Below are 24,404 nucleotides of genomic sequence, written 5' to 3' on the forward strand. Positions count from 1 at the left end.
GTAAAATTCCATTTTTCTTAGATTTATTAATTTTATAATATGGGGAAGTATTCTATAATTGTTAAGCCCTACCTTGTGCACTTATGGTCATTATGGCTCAATTTTTTTTTTTTTTTAAAAACAATTAATTTATTAGTTAAAGCCATACGACATCTAAGAATAAAATATTAATTTATCAAATGAATAAAAACAAATCAAACATAACCCCACATACTATCGTTATGACTTGTCTTTACATGTTTGACTTCTCTATTAGAGTGTGGGGTTAGAGATGATTTAGATGTATAAACTAATGTAATTGCGACAGATTAAAGTCTTATGATTGTAATTAGTAAAGATTTTATTGATGTTCTAGGCTTGCCATCCTTATGCAGTTATGGGTAATGGGCGTATGGCTCATTTAACTCGATAGACTTCTTTAGTTCTTTATTAGAGGATAATTTGGAGATGAGCAAGATGTACAGAATGATGTAATTACAATGATTATTGATGTTCGAGGTTAGTTGTTAAGCCGTGCATTGTCTAATTGTTACTAGTATATACGGGTTTATAAAGTGTTAGTTATTTTCTGGTCCCCAAATTTTTTTTACGGGAGTAATAGTTTTTTTGTTTCAATTAAATTCAATTATAAATTTCATTTTTTGACTGAATTAAACAATTTCAACCTGCTCTAAGAATATTCAAGGTTTACCAAGCATCTTCCTACTTTCATGGAAACTCACCTTTCTTCCATTCCTTTCGCTCCAAGTTCTCAACTACCACAACAACTACATTAAAACCTGCATTTCATCTTCAACAACAACAACATAATTTCTAAAATTAGAAATCAAAATCATGTCATCAATCTTAAGAAACATTCTAAAACCCTCAATTCTAAAATCAACAAAACCCCACTTTCCAATTTCATCATCTTCAACACTCTACACTTCCCTCTTCTCTTCTTCTTACTACTCAACCTCCACTACAAATGGGAAAATGTATGGTGGGCTTGAGCCCACGAAGCCCAATGAAAAGCCCAGGTTGGTTGTATTGGGCTCAGGATGGGCCGGGTGTAGGCTCATCAAGGAGATTGATACCAAGATATACGACATCGTTTGTGTATCACCTAGGAATCATATGGTGTTTACTCCATTGTTAGCTTCAACTTGTGTTGGAACTCTTGAGTTTAGGTCGGTTGCTGAACCAATTGGGAGGATTCAACCTGCTATTTCTAGTGAACCGGGTTCTTATTATTTTCTTGCTAATTGTTCTTCTGTTGATACCAAAGATCATGTGGTATGAATTCTATTTTTGTTCTTGTTTAATCTTAAGAATATGAAAATTTGGATTTTTTTTGGTTTTTGGATCATGGGTATTTATATTAATTGTTAGTTGAAGTGAATGATTAATGATGTATATGTTGGCATCAGCAAAGTAGTCATAATGTAGACGGGATTTGATCCGAGGTCTTGGTTAATGGGTAAAGTACCACCCTCCAAGAGTGTAGCTAGTGTCCTATATGATGTGAAAGTATTAGGTTGGAACGTTCATAGATTAGGACATGTGAATACTTTTAGTTCTTAATTTTCTTATTTAGGGTTATGAGCATGTAGTTTCCTGATTTTTTAGTAGTATGAAGTAACAATTGATGTAGGAGTATGTGATTGGGCTTTAATTGATAGAAAATGTTAAACATTTTGGCTCTTACTTTCCCATTTAATGCTAGTTTGGGATTTTGAATCATTTTGTATTTGAATTTTAGAAAGAATGGACTACGGAGTATGTAAATATACAGTTTAGAAAAATTGGGACCATCCTATTGGGTTGTTACTAATTTGTTAAACAAAATTTGAGATGCAAACAAGGACTCGAGGAGAGAATTTCTCCATTTGTGAGTATTTGTTGAGTGGTGCTGTGGCTAAGTGTATGAAAGTTGGAAAATTTTATGATAATTGTTGAAACTGTATCTTATTCAGATGATTTTGGACGGTGAAATTTGAGTTGGATGGGGGGAATGAGATAGCCTATCAATTATATGCATGTGTAATGATGAACTTGTACATGCTTTAAATTGAGTGCATATTGGCTTAGGAGCTTAATCAAGGTCTTCTTGTTTCTTCTATGCTGATACGATATCTCAGTGGTCAGAAGAGCTTATCGTTGGTTAATTTGGGGTTGGTGATACGTATGTTAGGTACATTGTGAGACTGTCACAGATGGGGCACAGGCATTGGAACCATGGAAATTCAATATAGCATATGACAAATTGGTTGTTGCATCTGGGGCTGAAGCCTCAACATTTGGAATCCATGGGGTGCATGAGCATGCAATTTTTCTTCGTGAAGTTCATCATGCCCAGGAGATCCGTAGAAAATTACTCTTAAATCTGATGTTGTCTGATATACCCGGTATAGAACACAAGATTGTTAAATTTCTTTTCAGTCTTATATACGCTGATTTTAAGCTCTTCATGGGATTTCTGACCTATTTGGCTGGCTATTCTTGTGCTGCTAGGTGTCCCCGAGGAGGAGAAAAAACGGCTCTTGCACTGCGTCGTTGTGGGTGGTGGTCCTACTGGTGTTGAGTTTAGTGGCGAGCTTAGTGATTTCATAATGAAGGATGTACGTCAAAGATATGCACATGTCAAAGATTACATCCATGTCACCTTGATCGAGGTTTGAATTTACATTTCCATGGAGTATTAATTTAAAAAATTACTTGATTGTCATGGAGTGGCTTCCCTATATGTGTTTGGTTAAAGCTATAGTTTAAGCTAGATCTGTTCAAACTGCTGGTGAAGGGGTCTGCTTATATCCTTTTAACAATCTTGCAATTCAACTTGGTTTCATTCCATATATGATGATTTACTGAGTAGCAGAACTGCCCTTTCTTTGCAGGCAACCGAAATTCTATCTTCCTTTGATGACCGCCTCAGACACTATGCTGTAAAACAGCTGACTAAGGTGAGAAATTATCTGATGAAATAATATTCTGGTCCTGCTCCAAGCCAAAGTGCTTGCTTCCTTTCGTACATATGTCTATGAAAGATGTTGATCATGTGTTCATGCTCAGAATACCAGTGGTTATATCAGCATTTGCTTAGTTAAACCTCAATAACCCACCATCTGTTAGGTATATCATTACTTAATCAATTCTTGTACATTCCGACAGAATTCCTGACCAAGCTCTTGTAAAATGGAGATAGCAATTGTGGAGGCACTAGTAAATGCTTAAAATGTTCTCACAAAATATATTTGTTTCTATAATGCACCAAGACTATTTTCTGAACTTTGAGCAACAGTCTGTATAAATTTTGCAGCTTGTTTTCTCTTGGTTGTCCCAGAAATATGATTATTAATGTTACTTGTTAGGGCATTTATACCTGAATTTCACTGTCTCAACTTTCTAAACTTTATAGTTAGTAAATTTTAAAACAGAGTAATTCAGTGTTTTATGCATAAGGGCTATATCATAGATGTTACTGAAGCAATTTCTCTTTATCACTCTCTGGTCTTAATTGAATAGTTTCTCAGTCAGGAGTTCGACTAGTCCGTGGAATCGTCAAAGATGTACAACCTGATAAGATAATTCTTAGCGATGACACAGAGGTTCCATATGGTCTTTTAGTATGGTCTACAGGTGTTGGCCCTTCACCATTTGTCAAAAATCTTGAAGTAGAAAAATCGCCTGGTGGAAGGTCAGTCATATTCCCTCTTGAATTTCGTTTGGTGTACCTCATATTTATTACAAGGTCGTTTGTATATTTTAGTGTTGCAGTTGAATGTATAAAGGCCTAAGAAATCACTCTTTGATCCTCAAAGATGCCCAAGGCACAAGGGATGGCAAAAGCCACGAGCCAAGGATAAGGCATAAATTACCTCATCCTTACAAAACACTTACATATGTCAATAGAGGGTAGCCTCCTCGTCTTAAGGGCATTTTTAGGGGAGGCAAGGCTTGACATGGACAAAGTTGCGGACCAAACATGATCTTGAAGGGAGACAAAGTTATGAGCTAACACATGATTTAGATGGCTTGGGGCACCTAATAGGCCTCCCATGGTCCGTTGGGAAGTATGGGAAACATCTCAATGCTTAACCTTTGTCAGGTCCAAAAATGTTGTGCAAAGGCTAAATTGAAGGCTATAATACACGAAATCAAACCATTTATAGAGAATTTTGGGACCCAGTGTCATGTACTAAGTAATTGTAGGGGGTGCATCCCAGAACCATAAAAGTTGTTTGGATCCATATTCGTCCACTAGTCGGTCACATAAAAGCCTTTGGTGGCCATGAGTCATTTGTTTGGTGCAAGTGTGAGTAGTGTTTGTCCCGATTGAAAAAGAAAGCAAAGGTCTTTCAGTTTATAACCCAAGCGGGCTACTCCTCCTATTGCCAATTGGTTTTAGGATGGAACCTCGATGTGGGCTCTGGTTTGTGGGCTTATGGGTTTCTCTCCCTTGTGTTCTCCCCCATGTGTCATAACATCATTAATGGGAGGCGTATCCATAACTAGCTATGTTGATAGTTACGAGGCAATGTGGATAGTTCAGAACACTCAATTAGTCTCCCAAGGTATCATGGGGTCCATGGGAAACACCGAAACACTTTTTTTTTATATTCTTTTTAGGTCCAAAAAAGTCTATAATTCTTTATAATTGAAGGTTATAATCTATGCTTTTTAGATCAATTATGGGATTTTTTATCCGTAATTGAAGTGGATGTGGAGGGTGTCTTGACTGTCTTCCGGGGTCATAAAAGTTGGTTTAGAACCTAACATATTTATGAATAGATATATTAGTTCTCAGAATAAGTTTGATTCAATGATATGGATGTTTTGGAAATTTGTTGTAGTAGTAATCAAATGCTATAAGAGATGGTTTCAATCCCCTAATAAACATCTCGCAATCTCATTAAGGTGTTGGGAATCCATTAAGCTTTTGGTTGAGTTGGTCCTTTTTATGGTTTGAAATTTCATGTTGTTTAGTGTTGGATTTTGTATTTTACTAATGCTTTTACTCTGTATTCTAATAATATTTGTTTACTTTTACAGGATTGGTATCGATGAATGGCTACGTATTCCCTCTGTTCAAGATATGTATGCAATTGGTGATTGTGCAGGCTTTCTTGAAAGCACAGGCAAACCAGTTCTCCCTGCTTTGGCGCAGGTAATGTACACAAGTTAAATTTATGTGCGAAAAAGAAAACTTATGTTAATCCTTTTTACTATCTGGGTATCAAGACCTTTGAGAAGAGGAGTTATGCATTAGATAAACTGAAGGATTGATGGCTTACGCTGTATCTTAGTTGCATATTGGTTTCGGAATTCCATAGACTTAGCATTAAGTACAGTCAACAAATGTTCAACATGAGCGTGTAATTAAATACTGTCTAAACCGGCTATCTTTTTTCGTCTGCTTAGTCCAGATTAAAAGGCCAAGTGTCCATGCCTTCTCAATATTATGAGCATCTTATGCAGGTAAATAATGTGAATCAAGAGTCTACACCAGGCTGCTCTACAAGTCACTAGACCTTAATCATAGGCAACCTAAGAAACAGTGAGGCTTCACATTTCAAATTGTAGTTTGTGTTATCTCATAAATCTTGATGTTTTGAACTTGTGAATCAGAACAAAACTTATTTCAGTCATCTATAATGATTTTTAAATTTCATATCTAAGAAATGGTTTCTTTGTTCCAAATAATTAATCACTTCCATGTGTAATGCTCCTCCACTCTTCAAGTAGTAGATTTTTATAATTTTGTTTTAAGAAAATCCATTGATCTTATATGAAGTAGCTTCTTGTCAAAGAGATACACCATCTACCACAGAAGACCATATTCAATGAAGTCAATCCAGAAACTAAATCCCTAAAAGCTCGTGATTAGAAGGGGTAAAAGAACTCCCAATGGAAAAAAATTCTCTCCTGATAACAGTATTTTTTTTGGATTGAACCTAAAATTAGATTAATAACTCACAATTAGCAAGTACCAAGTAGAAGTATTGCATCTTTAAGTTAAACTATTTTCTTGCTTTGCTTCTGTAGCTTGACTTGATCTTAAGAAGGATTGTTTATCCAGCTTTCTCCTTCAGCTTCTGGTCATGATGTTTTACCTTATAAAGAATGTGATGATAACTTGTTGCAACAGGTAGCCGAGCGACAAGGGAAATATTTAGCTAAGTTTTTGAACAGGATTGGAAAAGCTGGTGGCGGTCATGCAAATAATGCAGAAAATGTTGATATGGGAGATCCTTTTGTATACAGACATCTAGGGTCAATGGCAACTATCGGTAGATACAAGGCACTTGTGGACCTTAGGCAGAGCAAGGTGATACTATTGATGTATAAAAAAATAGGGTTCCTTTTATGAGCTACAAACACATTATTCACATATTAGCTCATTTTCTTCAGGAGGCAAAGGGCTTGTCATTGAAGGGTTTCCCTAGTTGGTTTATCTGGCGATCTGCATATCTTACTCGTGTTATTAGTTGGAGGAATCGGCTCTATGTTGCCATTAACTGGTTGACTACTCTTCTTTTTGGCCGTGACATAAGCCGAATATAGAAACTGCCATAGCAGAGCCTGCCACTGTAAGAGCCTTCTCATATTTTATTTTTTTCCAAATTATTGTGACTTCTGATTTTTTTTAAAAATTATTTTCTTTTATTTTTGCTAATTGTAAGCAGCTGATACTTGCTAGGACTAATCTCGTTGATTACAGCGAGCATAACCTAGATCTTATGCCTTAATTCAGGAAAGCATCAGGCATTCAGGCTCATACATAAATCTAATAGCTAATCTGCTCCTGAACATAACTCTATATAGAACATCACTTTAGGTGATTATCCTGATGTTCTTTTAATGTTTTAAAAGATTTATATATATGTTTGAAAGTGTTTCATAAGGCTTTAAGCATGATTGCCTCTACGGGCATCTTGAGTGTCTTTTGACATTGAAGGTGCTCCTTTTTAAACGTTATATTAACCTCATATTAAGTTTTATTTTTCTTTTTATATGCTTTTAATTATATTAGGAAGCTCAGAAATATTGTCACCTTTCTTAAGATAATCATGTTTCATTACTGCCTTTAAAGCGAGTGACGGATGAGTTGGATGAGTTGTGGAATAGTGAAAATTAATATAAGAGGTGCCTGTTATGAAAAATTCAGAGGATTTATAGCTTAATTTTGTAATTTGCTATTTGTAATAACACTACCTTTAATTATAAACAATATTATGTGCCTTGTTTCGTCCAAGCACTAGAAAAAGTACTTGAATGATCACTTGATTTTGTTTTCAATGTATCATTATTTCTTTCAAACAAGCTGCCACTTACAATATCGCCATATTTTGGGGAATTGAAGGTCCTACTGGCCCAGAATAACTTAAAGGATTCCTCATTATCGATGGTGATTGATCATAATATCATGATAATAATACATCTGGAGTCTGGACTTAGCGGGTAATAAAGAGGTCCCCTTTCTTTGGAAAACAACTGGTACACGTTTGGCATTTGTCTTTTGCCTAAGTGCTGAGACTCTATTTGTTCTGTTTGCCACAGTTGCCTCAACCCTTTGCCCTTTCAAACTATGTCTTAATCCCACAACAAGTGAGTCTCTTAAACTTGAGCTTAGCCACCATATGTCCATGTATGATAACACCCAGCTAGTATGGCCTAGTGTACATGCCGAGGGATAAATTTTTGTTGTGTGTAATGAACACCAACAGCTTTCTTCTTGTGGGTTTTTTTTTTTTTTTCTTTTTGTTTCAGGTGCGGAGGTGAAGGAGGTTTTGGAGGGGGGGGGGGGATTGCTGGGCTTTGTGACCGGAATATGCCTTGATGCCTTTCTTTGCCATATATTTCATAAAGCTTATTCCGAGTACATTCACATAATGCAACATTGTCACATACATTTTTACATGTCTGGATGATCAGGTTTGTTTAATATATGCCCTTAGTCTGAGTTATTGGAGATTATAAATGCATTAACTCACTAAAATGATAAGAGTTATGAACATTCCTTAATCATGAGAGGTTGAGACAACGTGACTAGTGCTAATTTCGGACATTGGAAGTTAAATTGAACAACTCTTGGGTATTACATTATTACAGCTCTTAAATTGCAATGCATTTATCTCTTGATGTTGTGAGTTGCATGGTTTGTCTAATTTCTATTACCAACGTGTATTGATCTCAGGAGTCAGGAATCTCGTTCTGCTCGCGGGTTTTAGCTGTCAGCGGCAAATACAGCATAGCAAAACCAAAGATATACTTACAGAAAATTACTACCACTGTCTTCTTTTGTAATATCTGTTAGTTTTCAGCAGTCCATTTATAGACTGATAAATGACAATAATGAAAATTTAACTGAGGAAGGATAGAGATGCTATATGTATCAATATATGCAAATGATTCTTAGTATAATTGTAAATTTCTTGTCATTTTATTTTTTCTTTTCTTTGGAAACTGCAGCCTGATTTCGTAGAATGTTCTTTTTTCTTTTTTTTTTTCCAATCAAACTGGAAAGCTGAACTTTGTCCCGCTGAAAGTTTCAAGCTTGAAATTAGCAGCCTTTGTTTTTCTAAGTGTTACTTTTGTGTTCAATGCAGCAAGAATTTTTACTTTAATGTTGCAAAATTTATTGATTGAATGTATTTGCTTCTCCTTTGTTTTAAGCTAAACAGTGTACAAAGCCTTAAAGGTTACAAATAAGGAGCTAATAGTGAAAAAATAATGAAATAAAACACTAATTATATCAATCTATGTGTCATTTTTGTCGTGTATTATCTTAAATTAAGTATAGGTTTGATCGATCCATCATAAATAAAACTACCTTTTGATAATCACCCAATAAAACGACATTTGTACATGATCTTCCAAGGACGGACATGTGTCACATTATGATTGAGTAGATATATTTATTTCAATTTTAACATATTTCTTTTTAAAAAAAGAATTAATTTATAAAAAAATTAATTAAAAAAAAAAAAAATCCTTACCCTCCAACCACCTTCCCCCCCCCCCTTCCAAAATCCGGCAGCAACACACCACCGCCCAGCCACCACCTACCTCAAAGAGTCACAGCCCAACCTTCTCTCAACCGCACAACTCCAACCTCCACATTTCCACCACCATGCCGCAACCGAACAGCCGCGCAAAACCGCTCAGCAGCACCGCAAGCAACCCGCAACCGCCGCTTTCTTTCATGCCCATCATCACCGAGCTAATCTCAGCCACTGTTCGACCTCCACCACCAACAATCGCACACAATCAGCAGCGGCGAAAACTCCGGCCACCACCAAACCGCACCAACGGAGCAGCTCACAGCAATTTAGGCCCCAAAAACAGAGTAAATCGCAGCCCAAACCCGCTACCTCTCCCTCCAAAATTCGGCGGTGACGGTGTGGGGATTCACGGGAATGGGGGTTCACATAAATGGGGGATTCTGTTTTTTGTTTTATTTTTTTTCTTTTTTGTAAATTAAAATCAATTTTTTTTAGTAAAATCAATTTTTTTAAAATAAGAAAAATGTTAAAAAAAAAAAATAACCAATTACAAAGTGACACATGTTATACTAACCCATTATACAGGTTACCAATCAGTTTCGCCCCATTTATGGAAGATCATGTGCAAAGGTTGTTTTATTGAAAGATTATCAAAAGGTGGTTTTATTTTATAGCCAAACGGGTAAAAGTTATTAAATGTTTAGTTGTTGTCACAAGTGTTATATATATCATTAATGTGTTAAAATTTTCAATCATCACCATATGTGGCAAATGATAATTTGATTTCATGAGCATGGTAAAACATTTTATTAAATAGTTAACCTCTATATATGGATAAGTGTATCAGTTTGACTTTTGTGTTATTCACATATTAACTTTGACTTTTATATTTTGAGATGATAGTATTACTCTTTCATTTCTTTGTATCTATAACCTTTTGACTTTTGGTGATCAATTTTTAATAACTTTGAAGTTTGAATCACAAATATACACTTTTAAACCATATCCTATGAAGGTTGATTATACAAATAGAAATTGATCACCATAACAAACTTGTGGTCTTGATGAGATGACAGTCTCAGGGCAACAATATGAAATACGGAGTATCATAATGGAGTATTCATCTTGAAATAATTTTCCAGCGTTATCTATTTTTTTAATGAATTATTCATTTATTCATATCTAATTATTATTCGTAGTTTAAAATTCAAAGTTGACTTACTTAAAAAAAAAAAAAAAAGAAAGACCATAATATCACCGAAAATGAAACTTAAAAAGTCTTACTAAGTCAACATTTGACTCACTCTCCTCTTCTTCTTCCTCCTTCCTCCACTTTCTCTCTCCTCCCATTTTCTCAGACTCAAACTCAAAAACACGGCATTTCCACATTAACACTCACATTCACATCAAACTCCATTTCCACACTAAACGTGTTCACCACGTCAACCACGGCCTAAACCCTAGGAGAGAGAAAATCTCCAACAAATGTAAAAATGGCGGCTAAACCACCATCATCACCGGCGGAATCAATCCACCGGCAACTCGAAACTCTCTGTAACTCCGACGACTCCATTCCATGGGAACCTCCTCGTCGTTTCACCTCCTACGCCGGTCGCCTTCACCGCATTACCGGAAACCTCCTTCGTCTTTCGCCGGAGATTCTCTCTTCTCCGACGGTTCATACTGCTCTTAAAGGAATCTCCGGTGACCTTGTTAAAGCTGTTGAAACGGTTTCGGTTTATAGGGAGAGAAGCAAGATTTTTGTCCTCATCAATTGCCGTTCGTTGTGTTCTTCTCTTCAGGATCGAACGGCTGCGATTGGTGGATGGCTTGCGTTGCTTGAGACTGGTCTCAAAGATGTTACCGATGTTCGGAAGAAGGTTTCGGATCTTTCTAGAGATATGAAGCAAGCTCAATTCTCTGTAATTTCTATCTCTTTCTACAATTTATTTATTTATTTATTGATTTAATTGGTTTTTGTTGGATTTTATTTGTGAATTAATCAGTTATACTAGAAATTGTTAATTACGCGAAGTTTATGAGCTTGTTTTATTAAACTTTCTATGTATAGGTTCCGAATTCTACTGAAATTATAAAATGTTAAGTTCAAAACTGTCAATTTTATTTGATTTGATGTATACCTGTTTACTCCTTTTGGCTGTATAATTCGTACTCCGTATAAATTTTTGTGTATTGTTAATATTGATATTTGTGGAAATCTGTCAGAATTTAATACTGAGTTTCCATATTTAGTCATTCCGAAATTGTTGCAATTTTTTTCTTTTAAATTTTTTTTATTTTAATCCGCTTAACTTTGGAATTTCATGATTGTGTATAATAATTGTCGAACATTTCATTTTACTTGACAGTTAGTTCCAATTGAGTTGATGGGAAATTATTTGAGCTGAAACATTGTTTTTTTTGCCCCTACCACCTGATAAATATAAAAGAAGCTTCGGCTATTGGTGTCGTCGTCTGGAATATCTTCAAGCATCTTGTTAATATTAGCTCATGGTCCTTTTGTTGTATAAAACAGAAGTGGGGAATCGAGGGAATATGGTTGACCATAAGCTAGTAAAGCTTAGGTGTAGTTATGAGGAACTGTGGGTGTTGAAGAAGTCAAGGGTGTGACTTCAGCTTTTAACATTGATTCTTTTGTTTCGAATGAAGCTTGTTCATGCTCTTTCCCATGCAATAAAATATTCAAGTACATAATTTTTTGCCCTTATCTCTGGATGGGTTTCAAACTTATCTTGGAGTTATGAATTTTTGTATTAGGTGACAGAGAATGAAATGAGAGTGTACAGCACACTACAGAATGAAGGGCAAGGGAGGCCGATAGCCAAACCAGTTCAGAGTGCTATAATTATGGATTTGGCTCGAGCTCTTGGGATTGACCCCACCAATCATGCTGAGCTATTGGAACACGTTAAGCTCTTGAAGAATGATCTTGCTCGCTCTAATTCAGTGTCTGAGAGGCGGATTCTTATGTCTTTGCAGCGAGTTATTGACAGCTGGTCTGCTGAGCCAAACATATCAGCTCTAAGCTTAGATTTTGATATGGAAGATGAATCTCAGATTTTGCCTTTCAAGAATTTCATTTGTCCATTAACCAAGGAAGTTATGAAGGATCCTGTGGTGTTGGAGTCAGCACAGACTTATGAGAGGACTGCAATTGAATACTGGTTTCAGCGTTGCTTGGAGGATGGCAGAGATCCCACTTGCCCTGTCACGGGTCAGGTGCTGAGGTCATTAGAGCAGCAACCAAATATTGGCTTAGCTGGGGCAATTGAAGAATGGGTGAACAGAAATGTTGACATTCATATTAAGTCGGCTGTGAAACATCTTAGCAAGGATCCACCATCTATGGATTTTGTTGAACGGGTTTTGGATAGTATTTATAAGATATCAGAAGAGCATCCATCAAGCCGATATAAAATTAGAAATGCTGGCGTCGTCCTTCTAATCATTAATCTTCTCAAAAATTGCTCCAAGAGCATCTGTTCTGCTTTGAAATCCAAAGCTCTTATGGCTTTACTTAGTATGGCAAAGGATGAAGACAGTAAGGTTAGTGCCACATATTCTATTTTAAAAACCTCCTTTGCATCATGTCTTCCTTAAACCTTTTCATACTGCAATAATAGATGTCACCATATTTTCATGAAGAGGGAAATATGTTTGGATGATTTGGATTGGCTGGCAACTCTTGGCGACTGTGAATTTGAAAGAAAATTTATAAATCCATCTATAATTTTGTAGCAACTTTTGTTATTATATAATGAATGGAAACTTCATGCTTGAAGCTATATTCACGTGTGTGATGTGCTTGCACTTTTTCTAGTGGAGATGCTTCTTGTGTGTGTATTTGTTGTAAGTTTGAACTAAGATTCTGGCATATTATTCAATGTTACTCTAGATTTCTCACTATCTGCTATCACTTACTTACATTTGAAAAACCTCTGTAACATATCTCTCTGATATGTAACTAATTTTTGTATAATTCTAGACAATTATGATAGGGGGAGGCATAACAAAATTGGCAATAAAAAGCCTTGCTGGGAGCACAGAGAAAGAGAAAGAAAAAGAAAATGCCCTGAGGTTGCTGATTGAATTTACAGACAATGAGGCTTATTGTGCTAAAATTGCATCTGAGAAAGGTGCATTTCTGCTTCTTTCAAGCATGGCAGAGAACTTGGAGTGTCCCACTTTGTCCAACATAGCAGAGGACGTGCTAAAACGTCTAGAAGTAATTGATGAGAATGTTGAACATTTGGCTGCAGCAGGAAGATTTGAGCCTCTACTAAGTCGACTATGTGAAGGTGGGTATGATTATTGTAATCAATTCACCCCTTGCATTTCCTGTGTTCTTGTAAAATTTGCTTAAATCACACTTTCATTGTATTAGATAAAGTATATCTTTGCTCAACATGTTAATTTCCACTATTGCCTATTCTTTATCAGATCTATTATGCTCTCCTGTTCTTGATATCAAATCTTGTTCCCGTGATAAGCAGGTTCTCGTGACATTCAAATAGAGATGGCATCATTGTTGGGAAAAATGACTTTGACAAATTGCAGTAAAGAACAAATTGCAAATCGAAGTGCAAAAGTTCTTGTTGAAATGCTGCATAAACCAGAAACTCGAGCAGCAAGTCTTCATGCATTGTGTAACCTTTCATCTTTGGATGACAATGCAACTATTCTTGTTGAAGCTTCTGTACTTCCAGCTGTCACAGACATTATCCTTGAATCCCAGGATGTCCTTTCAGAGCAGAAGGAGCTGGCTGCAGCAATAATTGCCAATATTGTGACAAGTCCGGGGCACTGGGAATTGGCAGAGGTAAACAAGGACGGACATTTAATGCTTTCGTCCTTCGTTGTTTCTCACCTGATGCGACTTTTACCTCAAGTAACCCCTCAGTGCCAAGTGTCTATTCTTCGTATCCTCTGTGGAATTGCTTCTTCTCCCAAAGCATGTGGTATGTTCTTTCTGACTTTCTTTGTTTAATATTTCCCTCAAAATGAGGATTGCAGCTTTGGTTGCTAAATGCTATGTTGTTTTGTTATCATGTCTTCTGTTTGTAAAGTTAATTGTGTTCACGTACTGCTCATAATGTGCTCCCATACTTGGCATTATTGCTACTTCTAGAATTTTTCAAGAATTCTCAAATCTTATGCACTTTGTTCTGCATGTTGTGCTCCAAACATACATTTGTGATGTCCTTTAAGGTGGTTACTGGTAATGGATTTATAATACTCTCTCTGCCCCATATTAGTTGTTATCTACGGAATGAAAAAAAAATCAGGGAACATCGTTATTGTAACGTTTCCCCTGTTTATATTGGTTATGACCTTATAGCCATTAGTTTTGTGGCTTTTAATTGATTTACATTACTATTGGAAACTCGACAACTGATTTGGGACGTATAATTAAGGAAATTTTAACAACTAATATGAGACAGAGGGAGTAATTCAGTTAGAAGAGCTTCATACCAATGCCCATGATAATCCTTGTCCACCTCAATTACCTCTATTTCTTCCTAAATTTCCATTACCACTTCAGAGGTGGTATTGAGTGGCAATGAAAATTTATGAAGATAACTGCATGCTTGGGATGAAGCTCCCTTACCATGGTATGGCATGGGGCTGTTCTTGCATTATATTACCGCCTACCTAACAGGCACTAAAGGTCTTAAAGTTCAGGTCATGGTTGGCTATGTGTTTGCACTGATCGTTGGCTCGTTGCTTTGATTGTTGATTATAGATAGTTATTCCCTGGACTTAGTCATTTCCTGGACATAGTTTTGAATGTTATTGTGCCTGTACGTTAATAGAGACAATACTTTGATAGAGACAAACACACTAACATTTTTGTATTCATGTATCAGACCAGGTTGCAACTGATATAAAATCTGGGGATGGAATCAAAAGCATTATGGAATATCTTGAACACCCTGAAACGCAACATAGAATCTATGCTCTCAAACTTATGAGGATTCTATCTGAAAGTTCTGGTGGAGAATTTTTTGATCAGCTCAGACTTCTGAACAAAGTCGTCCTTCTAAAAGAGAAAGTGCTAGACAATCAGTCAACAAATAGTGAGCGATCTGATGCTGCTTGTATACTTGCAAATTTTACTCTTTCAGGTGATGAAGTGAGGACAATTTTAGGAGCTGCTTTCCTGAAATGGACAGTTACAACCCTTAAAGAAATTCAGCACACTCCCAATGGAAGAACTTCAAGGTCATCATCAAGTATGCTAGAAGGGCTTCTTGGTCTTTTACTCCACTTTGCCAGGAATACCAACGCACAGACATTGGCTTGGGTTAAGGAACATCACCTCATTGCGATCTTTCGTGAGCAATTGAGTTACCTTTCACGCCCAAGATGCAAACATCTGGCAGTTCTTGGATTAAAACACTTGTCAGAATCTGGCAAAGTTCTTGTTTCTGAGGGAGAATCAGACCCACTACCTCCACAAGGATTCTGCTCTTCCATGGTATTCATGTGTGGTAGATTATCACCCGAACTCTCCAGATGTCCAATACACAATGCACCTTGTGAAGAAGACAGTGAGCTGTGCTTGCTCAAGAGCAACTGCATCAAACCCTTGGTTGACCTCCTCCTTGATGAGCACACGGATGTCCAAATTGCGTCTGTAGAGGCACTTTCCTCTCTTATCCCGGATACATTTTATAGTTTTAGGCGTGCTGCTGATGAGCTTGATCGCCTGGGTGTGGCAGATGCTGTAGTTGCTCTTTTCATTGAAGTTCGGCCTGGAGAACTTCAAGAAAAGGCAATATGGATGGTGGAGAGGCTCTTAAGAGGGGAAAGCACTAGCCAAAGATTTGCTCTTGACCAGACTTTAGTCAGGGCATTAGGGGAAGCCTTAAAGCATGGAAATGCTAACACAAGAAAAATTGCTCAAGACGCTCTTACCAACTTAAAACAGTTATCTGGTGCTAGTGGCAAGATTTCCGGACCCTTGCGTCCATGGAGGTAGTCTATTTTGTTCATTGTATCCTGTTGTATTTTTACATTAGTTAGTGGGTGTATTTTTAGTGAAACCCACAGCTTTGTATAATTTATTGTTGTCTATACACAATGTAAATTGTATTACTACAAATCAGTTAATTTGTTGTAGGTTTCCTTGTTACATCAATGTGGCTTTCTTTCTCTTATACGGCCCCTGTTTTTGAGCCAAATTTAATTGCCTAAAAACGTCCTTCAGAAAAAAGTAAAGACAGAAACACCGATGCAATGGAAGCATAGCCAAACAGTTTTCCAGCAGAAAATAGAAGTCGGAACTCAGAAGTATATATAACAATCAATTGATCATTTTACTAATTCAAACAAATTACACTTCATTAAAAAATATCACATCTGTTCAAGTTTCCCTCTTTACTAATTCAAAATTCATGTACACAGGTAAAAGATGAAGGCAAAATTCGATGCTGGTACTTGGCTAAAAAGGTGTAGAAATCCAGTGTACTGCAGGCAATTGTTACGCCCAGTGTTCAGTTTTCTTGTTAAAAGTGGTAGCACTTGTTCTTGTTTTTCCATCCCCAAGACCAAATTTGGACTGCAGCATCCTCGATCAGTTGTCCAGAATTTCTTAATTCGGCTTATGACTTCACACAAAATCAGAACAGGTCCTCAACAATGTTTTTCTCAGTAATCCACACTGTCAGCTTTCCACTCTTCTCTTGACAAAAATGCCAACTTCTGCAAATAAAGAAAAAAAAAAATCATCTTAGTCTTCTCGAAGTAAAAAAATTGGCTTGCTTTCCAAAAGGAAGTGATCCTCTCAGCACAAAAGCACCAAAAACATGTCAAATTGTCAACCATCTACCATAATAATGGTGCATGCCGTAGCCTTCACCTAGGAAAATACTCAAATAAATGTTGCTGACTAAAATCGCAAGAACCACCACCACGACAACCTAGTATGAATTTTAGCGCCATCGATAGAATCTAAGAAAGTAAGCCCAAATATACAGTCTTACTCCTGACCAGTCGAAATTAAAAGATGTTTTTTTTTTTTTCACACAAATAAATCAAGCTAGGTAGATGATAAATGACAGAAGAAACAGCAGCTCAACACCCAGTAAAAAAAAAAAGGATAAGAGAATCAGTAACAAAAACCTGAGTGATGTTATATGCTCTGCCTCAGTATATGACTAATGACCTCGCTTTCTCTTCTTTCCCCCCTTCTTGCTTACTTGTACTTTCTTCACTGGACCATCAGCGGCAGTTTTTTGCTTCTTTTTCTTTTTCGGGGTCTCCGTTTCTATTTCAAAAGTTTCTTCAGGAAGAGGAGAGTCATCCATGGGTTCGTCTTCTTCATCTGAACTTAGCACCAAATCCTCCACAATGTCCTCCTCAATTGCTTCTTGTTGCAAGCTCTTCGGTTTCTTCTTGTTTTTCTGCTTTTTCTCTACCTCAGGAGGCTTCTCCCTGTTAATGCACACAAACCATGAATGGTGAAAAAAAAAAAAAAAAAACACTACAGTCCTGGAGAATGTGTCATGTAATAATAAGCTCATACAAGGTCGTACCTTGTTTCTTTCTGTTGTAAATAGAAGGAATTAAAGACTGCTCCACCTTCATCTCCTTCATCTTCTTCATCACTTTCTGCTAGCATTTTATCAGATAAGGATGGCTCGGCACCATAAAGGACACTGGATGATACAATAAATTAGTGTTGTTCTCATGGAAGAAATATACGAAGCAAATTTAACAAGAAGACTGGTGAACCTGGATTCTGTTAGAGAGACGTTCCTCTGTTGAGCTTTTTGGCGTAATGTAGCAACATATTTCGACAAGGGGCTAGCACCAGACTGCTTCTCCTCCTAAAAGAACCAAGCAAGCCACGTATATTACATGGGAAACTCATTGTAGAAAATGAAGGGACATAATAGACAAATAAATAACCCAGTGCCCTATATGCAGACATTTCACACTTTCTTTTACCTACTATTCATAATCTTTGAGCCAACCCTAGGGTGAAAAATATTAACATATAGGAATATCTACCAACTGCCAAGTCTACCCTTCAATATATGTTACATTTGATGTACTCATGAATTTGGCTGCAGACAAATAAATAATACACAATAGCTTACCTCGAGGAAAGATGATGTAGCTGGATCACTTGGCAAGAAAGAGATTGTTGCTCGTTTTTTGTTTGTAAATTCTGAGTTTGCCTCAATCTGCAGCATAAAGTGAAACCATATACAGTTAGCACATCATCAGTGTAAGCATGAGAGGGAAAGAAGGAAAATGAAAGAAACAGAAATTAATAAGAAACTAATAAATGCTACTCCGTATATCACTGTTTTATGAGTCATATGCCGTGTTCCAACTCTTCCAAACTACTATTATTTTTCAGACTACATACCTGTCGAATAAGCTCTTTCATGTCTTTGCGGAACCTCTCAACTTTGGTGCCTTTGCAAAAATTACGCAATCTAACCGCTGGTATAAAAGATAATTCAAAGAAAGCTACAGAATAGCTCCATTGAGCCAAATGTTCACCCAATTCGTCAATCACAGAAGACACACATGCCTCCTGAAATGACCGAGTCTTGAGCGCTTGTTTGCTGACCTATGAAAACGGAATCCACAATTTAAAACAGACTCAAAAAATTGCATGACACAAGTGTGGAGCATCCAAGAAAAGAATATTGTACCTTAAGTACTGTCCGCAAGTCAGCAGGTTTGCCAACACCTCCAGTAGGTGGACAGTTCAATTCTTTCATCTCTAACATATCCAAGAGTAGCATGGAAACTGGTATGAAAGTGTCAGTTGCAGCAGCAATACAGTTGAGCATTCTAACACAACGCATGCGAAGAGGGAAGTACCGGGCAGTTGGAACTAAACGGGCCACTCCAGAAATTATTTGAGTCAATGGATAAGCAAGGGGTTTGAAGTCAGGTTCCAGGCCATATTTGCGGATTGCTACAGTCCAGAGCTCAAGACAATTGATATACTTCCACTCATAAACCTTCCTGAAAGATTCCTACCAAAAAAAAATAACAGCAGAAGTAACACAAGTGTAAGCTTCCATCTCAAGAACTAAATATTTCAAATTAGTTCAAGAATGATGAGCGGTTTTAAATTCACAAACAATGAGGCATGTAGCATCAAAGAAAAATAGAAAATACTTCTGAATCAAGAGTAATTTGGACAAAAAGACTAACCTTTGTCTTCATGTTCAATGCCTCTCGTAAAATCATCGCTAATTGTCGAATGAAGATAAAAGCATGCTGGTATGCTGTAGGAAGGTCCACCAACATAAATTCAACAAACAATTGCCTCAAAAATTGGATGTGCTGCAACTTTGTAGCATTTACAAACTGGCAGTTCATGACATAAGCTTTGTATAACCCTTTGAAGCACTCATCCAAACAATCAGACCCAAGCTGGACACATAGAGTTCTAAGGAACCAAAAGGATGCAAAAGAAAGCTCTCGGCTTCCTGTGACCCAAAAATGCAGAGCAACCTGTCAAAAATTGCAAAGATTAAATTCACAAATACATAGTCAATGAACAATTATTAGTAGATGAAATTTCCTATATTTAAATACAGAAAAAGTTCAACCAAATGGCCCAAGTGTAAAGGGAAATGATCACAGCATCTAATGGAGTTCTCTATACAAAGAAATCACAGAGAGCAATTTGCATTTATCTAAACCAAAAGGAGAGAAGCTAAAGAACAATAAAGTCCTTGTAACTTAATAAACATTCAGGTATGGAATATATTCGATTTCTAGATTGAATTAAGGAATGCCAAATTTGTCAAATGGAACCTTCAAGATAAGCGTCTTTTGTCATGAATATGATAAGCAGCATAATTGTTATTTGCACCACAGATTCATAACTGTCCAGTGAAAGCATAATCAAATATAAATGCAACAAGGAAAATGAGGAAAGACTTGGGGTATACCTTAACATACTTCCTCAGAAAGGCTGGGAAAGCAGCAAAGAACACTGATGATCTAGTTAAATGCTTCAAAGTAAATGAGATATCCTTTGCATCCGTCATTTGGTTCAAAGCATGCAGTGTATTTCCAAGATATGACTTCACCAAATGTTGATACTTCTTCCAATTTTTTGTGCTCTTTACTTCAATCAACTTCTCTTTCTTTCCTCCATAAGCAGGAAGATTCATCAAGTTACGAAGAATCCCGTCCATATTAGTCAAAGTTTCTACCATAACTTTGTTCATAACAGCCTTAGACATTGTGGTTAACCTTTCTGTGGATTTTTCATCACTTTCTTCTGCAAGATGACAAGCTACCCTAAAGGCTTTAAGCAAAGACCGTACAGGAGCAATTTTCTCATTTTCCTGAATACCCTTACACCAGGATTCAACCATTTCCATTGTGATAACAGCTCGAACCGATTGTTCTCCCTTTTTTGACCCAACAACCTCCTTCTCAACATCACTATCATCGAAATCTTCCTCATCATCAATCCCGGTATCATCAAGATCAGTTTCAGCATCATCATCGCCGAGTTTAACATCATCCTACTCATAGCATTAATTAAAAATCACAACCAATCCTTAACTACAAAAATAATGCATTCAGCAGATAGTAAGACTCACATCATCAGCATCAAACTCTAGGAGTTCTTTGTCCACCTCTTTCAGATACTCATAAAATTCAGGTTGCTGCAGAAAAACTAATCATCAATTACCCCTAAAATATTCATTTTAACCAAATTAAACTAATTTCATTAACAAAAACAAAGATTAGGAAAAGTTCTAACCGTTTCCTTAAGCTTTTCCAACTGTTTCTTATGTTCTTTAGCTTCCTTTATAGCGTCCACTTCATCTGATACAACATTTTGTGATTTCTTCACTGCAATTTACATTCAAACAGCAAATTCCAGCTTTAGAATCATCATATTTAGCTGAATTAACACATAGGGACGGTAAAAATAAAAAAAAAAATTGACAAATTTACCCTTTTTCTTAGAACCCATGATGTTCGAACCAATAAGCTGCAAGAAAAAAACAATTTCAAACACAAATTATAAACTTATAATTTTTGGGTATAACCCCAAATTCATTAAAAAAAATAAAAGGGTATAAATTAAATTCGATTAATTGGTATTAAAAGAGTTGAATTGAGTAATATACCTAAGAGATTAAATGGAAGGAACTATAAAAGACTTGAACTTTGAAAGCTGTTCCAAGGAAAAGAGGGGAACATAGGTTTAAACCCTTTAGGGTTTAACAGATTGAAACAAAAGCAGAATGATAGAACCATGAAGAGGAGGAAAACACAGAGTAATCGGGTGCCATTATTGGGCTTTTTTAATTTGAGAAGTGTAGTTAAAGGCTGGCCTGGCCCATAAACAATATGTTGCTAGGCCCACGGTGATATTAGAAGGCCTGATTATAGAATGATTGAATGAAAAGACAATAGTAAAAAATTGAATCGACCTGAATACGATTTGATCAAATTTGAAGTGACTTAATCCTTAATAGACTACATCAAAAACTTAAAATTGATCTGCATAGTTATAAACTTGTAGTGATTTAGCATGACTCAAATCTAAAATGGTTAGACTTAATTTGAAACTTGCTCGTGCACTTAACTTGACAATTCATGAATGAAAGAATTAATGAAGTGTTTTATATTTTCAAAATTCTGATTACTCGTATTTTCTAACGAGATACGGAGTACAATGCTATGAAGAACCACTTAAAATAATTATCAATTTTGTGAATATAAAGTTCTCGTACTAATATAAGTATGTATGATATAATCATAATAAAACTGCAACTTAAATTCATCCTTAACCAACCTGAATCATTTGACCAATATTTCAATATTTAGGTCAAATTAAACTCAATATTTCATTAATTAGACCAAAATCCAATCCAAACACCTAACCATAAATATTTTTTGATAACGCAATACAAAACTATGAATATGACAAACTTAGACAAATCATTATGATTATGAGTAAATAAGCATGCCAGATTGCCATTGGACAAACTTAACCCTAATCTATTCTCACCATACATTAGCCAAAAACCATTTAAAGGCTTGTTGTAAAATTCAAGAATATAATTGGTCTAGGTCCTACCAATAAAGCCAAAGGAGACAACTTCTTGTTGCAAAATACTTCCTAATTGGTAGTACAAACTGTACAATTCAACTTTGAATTACTAAACTATCCCTGTTTTTTCACCGTTAAAGTCAAACTCTCCACAAAGTAAATGACATTTCAAAGGGCATTTTTTAATTTTTTATACACATCACTTTTTTCAAATCATCAACCCGCCATCTTTGTTTTTCATACCAAACATGTAAAAGTTACATTACAACATTCAAATTTTCTTCCTAACTCTTTCCCATTTATATTCAACTTTAATTATTTTATTTACTAATCCCTCTACATCATAACATAATCCCTATTTTTTATTTGTAAAATCTTTAAGATGTTTCTTTGACTATTATCATTAATATATAAAGCCGGTGTCGCAATCAGGTCACGACACAGCGACACTTGGCATTTTAGTTTTTCGCCAAGTGTCGCGCCACGTAGGCGAAAAATAGGTATTATTGTGACACATATGATACTAAGTAAGTGGTTTTTGGATAGATTTTTAAGATGAAATTGTATTAACTCTATAGTTTTATTTTCGATAGAATTCAAATATTTCATATATACAAAATTAATCATAACTTTTAATAAATATCCTATAACTATGTTCTATTTCCATCATCAAATTCGTTTTAAAAAGTTCTTTAAAATAAGATCCATTTCTAATACATATTTAATCACAAACTTTTATACGTAGCTTGTCAAACTGTGTCACCAACTATTACAAAAGTTACTTCGTTAGTGCTATAAGGGTTACTTGGTCAGGTTATAGTGGTTACTCAATCAGTGTTATAGATAGGGGTTACCTAGTCAGTGTTAGAGGTTATTCAGTTAATATTAGAGGGGTTACTCGGTCAGTTTTATAGCCACATACAAAATGCGTTGTTATTTAACTTATTTAAGAAAATATTAAAGAGTCAATAAAAATAAGTTTTAATCGGTAAAAAATAATTTTTGTTTGGTGAAAATACTTCAATTCAGTGAAAATAATTTAAGTTCAATAAATATAAGTTCAAGTTAATAATAACATAAAAGTACACTATTACATAAATATAAGCCATATGATATCGTATGTTTAATTTCCTCAAAAAAAAAAATCGTATGTTTAAATATCTTACATTATCAGAACGAATTATTTGACCATATTTAACATAAAAAATATTATCTTAAAATTTTATCAACCTGGGCATCGCACGGGCACAAAACTATCATATCATATCATATCACTAATAAATAAAGTCGGTCGCGCAGCCAGCCTACGAGACAGCGACACTTGGCATTCCAGTTTTTCGCCAAGTGTAGAGTCACGTTGGCGACAAATAGATATTAATTGTGATTAGATTAAATGACACGTTAGATTAGATTGGATAGATATGATTAGGATAAAAAAAAAAGTATACATAAAATATTTTATAATTTTTTTGAAAAATTTATCTTTTTACTGACAATAGAATTTTACTCATAACAACACACCACATATTATAACTAATATGAATATCCAATTAACAATAGAATCTTACTCCTATACGAATAACCACGTAATTATAATTATAAATATGACTATGTATCACAATTATTTTATTTTTTTTAGTATACCATTGATTTACCATTAAAGCTTTTGAATCATGTATTTTTCATATTCGGTTGTAATATTTTTGTATATGTTTGTGATTTTGTTAATGAAATTAAGGAAATAAAACTACAAAAACTAAAACACAACAGAAACTATACTATATACAAGGGAATCTTGAAGTGAATTCACATCAATGTTAGCAAAGTCTTAGAACTTTACAGATTTTACAAAGCCTCTGTAACCCATTTACCAGCCATATATTACAAATGGTCCAATTAGGCCAACAATATTATCTATTGATTTTACGTGTCAGAAAAATAATTACTTTTAACTTTTTATCTATTTTTTTTTTACCGACGCACTTTTCTTTTCACAAAATTATACTCCCTCTATTATTTTAGTTTCCCTATGAAATTTAGCACATATGTCGACATAGAACTTTGATAAATAATATCTTAATTATATATTTTTTTTTATGTATAATTCAAAATCATTGGTCGAAGTAGACCAAGTGAATATAGTGCAACTTACAAAAATACTAAATAATAATAAACGCTCAAAAAGAATAATAGGTAGTGTTTTTACTTTTTTTTTTTATCTAACATTTGAAATAAAATAGAAATACTAATTATTATTATTATTATTATTATCCTACAATTAAGTACACTCTTTAAAATGGGTATCCAGGGCAACGCTCGGGCACGTACTAGTTTTTTATTAT

General features: G+C 35.4%; 3 protein-coding genes across 3 annotated transcripts; 2 read left to right on the forward strand and 1 right to left on the reverse strand.

Annotated features, from left to right (window-relative positions):
* The first annotated feature begins 464 nt into the window (after positions 1-464).
* On the forward strand, positions 465-8,629 carry LOC110688244 (internal alternative NAD(P)H-ubiquinone oxidoreductase A1, mitochondrial-like). The gene is made up of 9 exons (XM_021864966.1): positions 465-1,275; positions 2,174-2,387; positions 2,494-2,654; positions 2,877-2,942; positions 3,513-3,676; positions 5,032-5,146; positions 6,128-6,307; positions 6,391-6,569; positions 8,177-8,629. The coding sequence occupies exons 1-8, from the start codon at positions 835-837 to the stop codon at positions 6,541-6,543; spliced, it is 1,494 nt and encodes a 497-aa protein (XP_021720658.1). The 5' UTR covers positions 465-834; the 3' UTR covers positions 6,544-6,569; positions 8,177-8,629.
* Positions 8,630-9,933: 1,304 nt separating this feature from the next.
* Positions 9,934-16,165, forward strand: LOC110688245 (U-box domain-containing protein 44-like). Its single transcript, XM_021864967.1, has 5 exons — positions 9,934-10,906; positions 11,763-12,551; positions 12,991-13,303; positions 13,499-13,963; positions 14,873-16,165. The coding sequence occupies exons 1-5, from the start codon at positions 10,478-10,480 to the stop codon at positions 15,985-15,987; spliced, it is 3,111 nt and encodes a 1,036-aa protein (XP_021720659.1). The 5' UTR covers positions 9,934-10,477; the 3' UTR covers positions 15,988-16,165.
* Positions 16,166-16,279: 114 nt separating this feature from the next.
* Positions 16,280-21,278, reverse strand: LOC110688246 (nucleolar complex protein 2 homolog). Its single transcript, XM_021864968.1, has 13 exons — positions 21,134-21,278; positions 20,958-20,994; positions 20,761-20,852; positions 20,597-20,662; positions 19,934-20,518; positions 19,188-19,490; positions 18,677-19,006; positions 18,385-18,591; positions 18,110-18,196; positions 17,742-17,836; positions 17,543-17,665; positions 17,130-17,441; positions 16,280-16,709 (listed from the first exon to the last, which is right to left on the reverse strand). The coding sequence occupies exons 2-12, from the start codon at positions 20,974-20,976 to the stop codon at positions 17,165-17,167; spliced, it is 2,184 nt and encodes a 727-aa protein (XP_021720660.1). The 5' UTR covers positions 20,977-20,994; positions 21,134-21,278; the 3' UTR covers positions 16,280-16,709; positions 17,130-17,164.
* Positions 21,279-24,404: the final 3,126 nt, after the last annotated feature.

Source organism: Chenopodium quinoa, unplaced genomic scaffold (genome assembly GCF_001683475.1).
Source record: "Chenopodium quinoa cultivar QQ74 unplaced genomic scaffold, ASM168347v1, whole genome shotgun sequence".
In the NCBI taxonomy this organism is placed as follows: Eukaryota; Viridiplantae; Streptophyta; class Magnoliopsida; order Caryophyllales; family Amaranthaceae; genus Chenopodium; species Chenopodium quinoa.

Bases quoted from the DNA above. Each gene is read 5' to 3' on its own strand.
- LOC110688244 (XM_021864966.1), top strand. From the start codon at position 835: ATGTCATCAATCTTAAGAAACATTCTAAAACCCTCAATTCTAAAATCA. The intron at 1,276-2,173 runs GTATGAATTCTA...TACGTATGTTAG, and splicing joins TTGATACCAAAGATCATGTG to GTACATTGTGAGACTGTCAC. The intron at 2,388-2,493 runs GTATAGAACACA...TTGTGCTGCTAG, and splicing joins GATGTTGTCTGATATACCCG to GTGTCCCCGAGGAGGAGAAA.
- LOC110688245 (XM_021864967.1), top strand. From the start codon at position 10,478: ATGGCGGCTAAACCACCATCATCACCGGCGGAATCAATCCACCGGCAA. The intron at 10,907-11,762 runs GTAATTTCTATC...TTTTTGTATTAG, and splicing joins TGAAGCAAGCTCAATTCTCT to GTGACAGAGAATGAAATGAG. The intron at 12,552-12,990 runs GTTAGTGCCACA...GTATAATTCTAG, and splicing joins CAAAGGATGAAGACAGTAAG to ACAATTATGATAGGGGGAGG.
- LOC110688246 (XM_021864968.1), bottom strand. The intron at 19,007-19,187 runs GTTAGTCTTTTT...TTTTTTTGGTAG, and splicing joins CATTGAACATGAAGACAAAG to GAATCTTTCAGGAAGGTTTA. The intron at 18,197-18,384 runs GTATGTAGTCTG...TTTATGCTGCAG, and splicing joins TGAAAGAGCTTATTCGACAG to ATTGAGGCAAACTCAGAATT.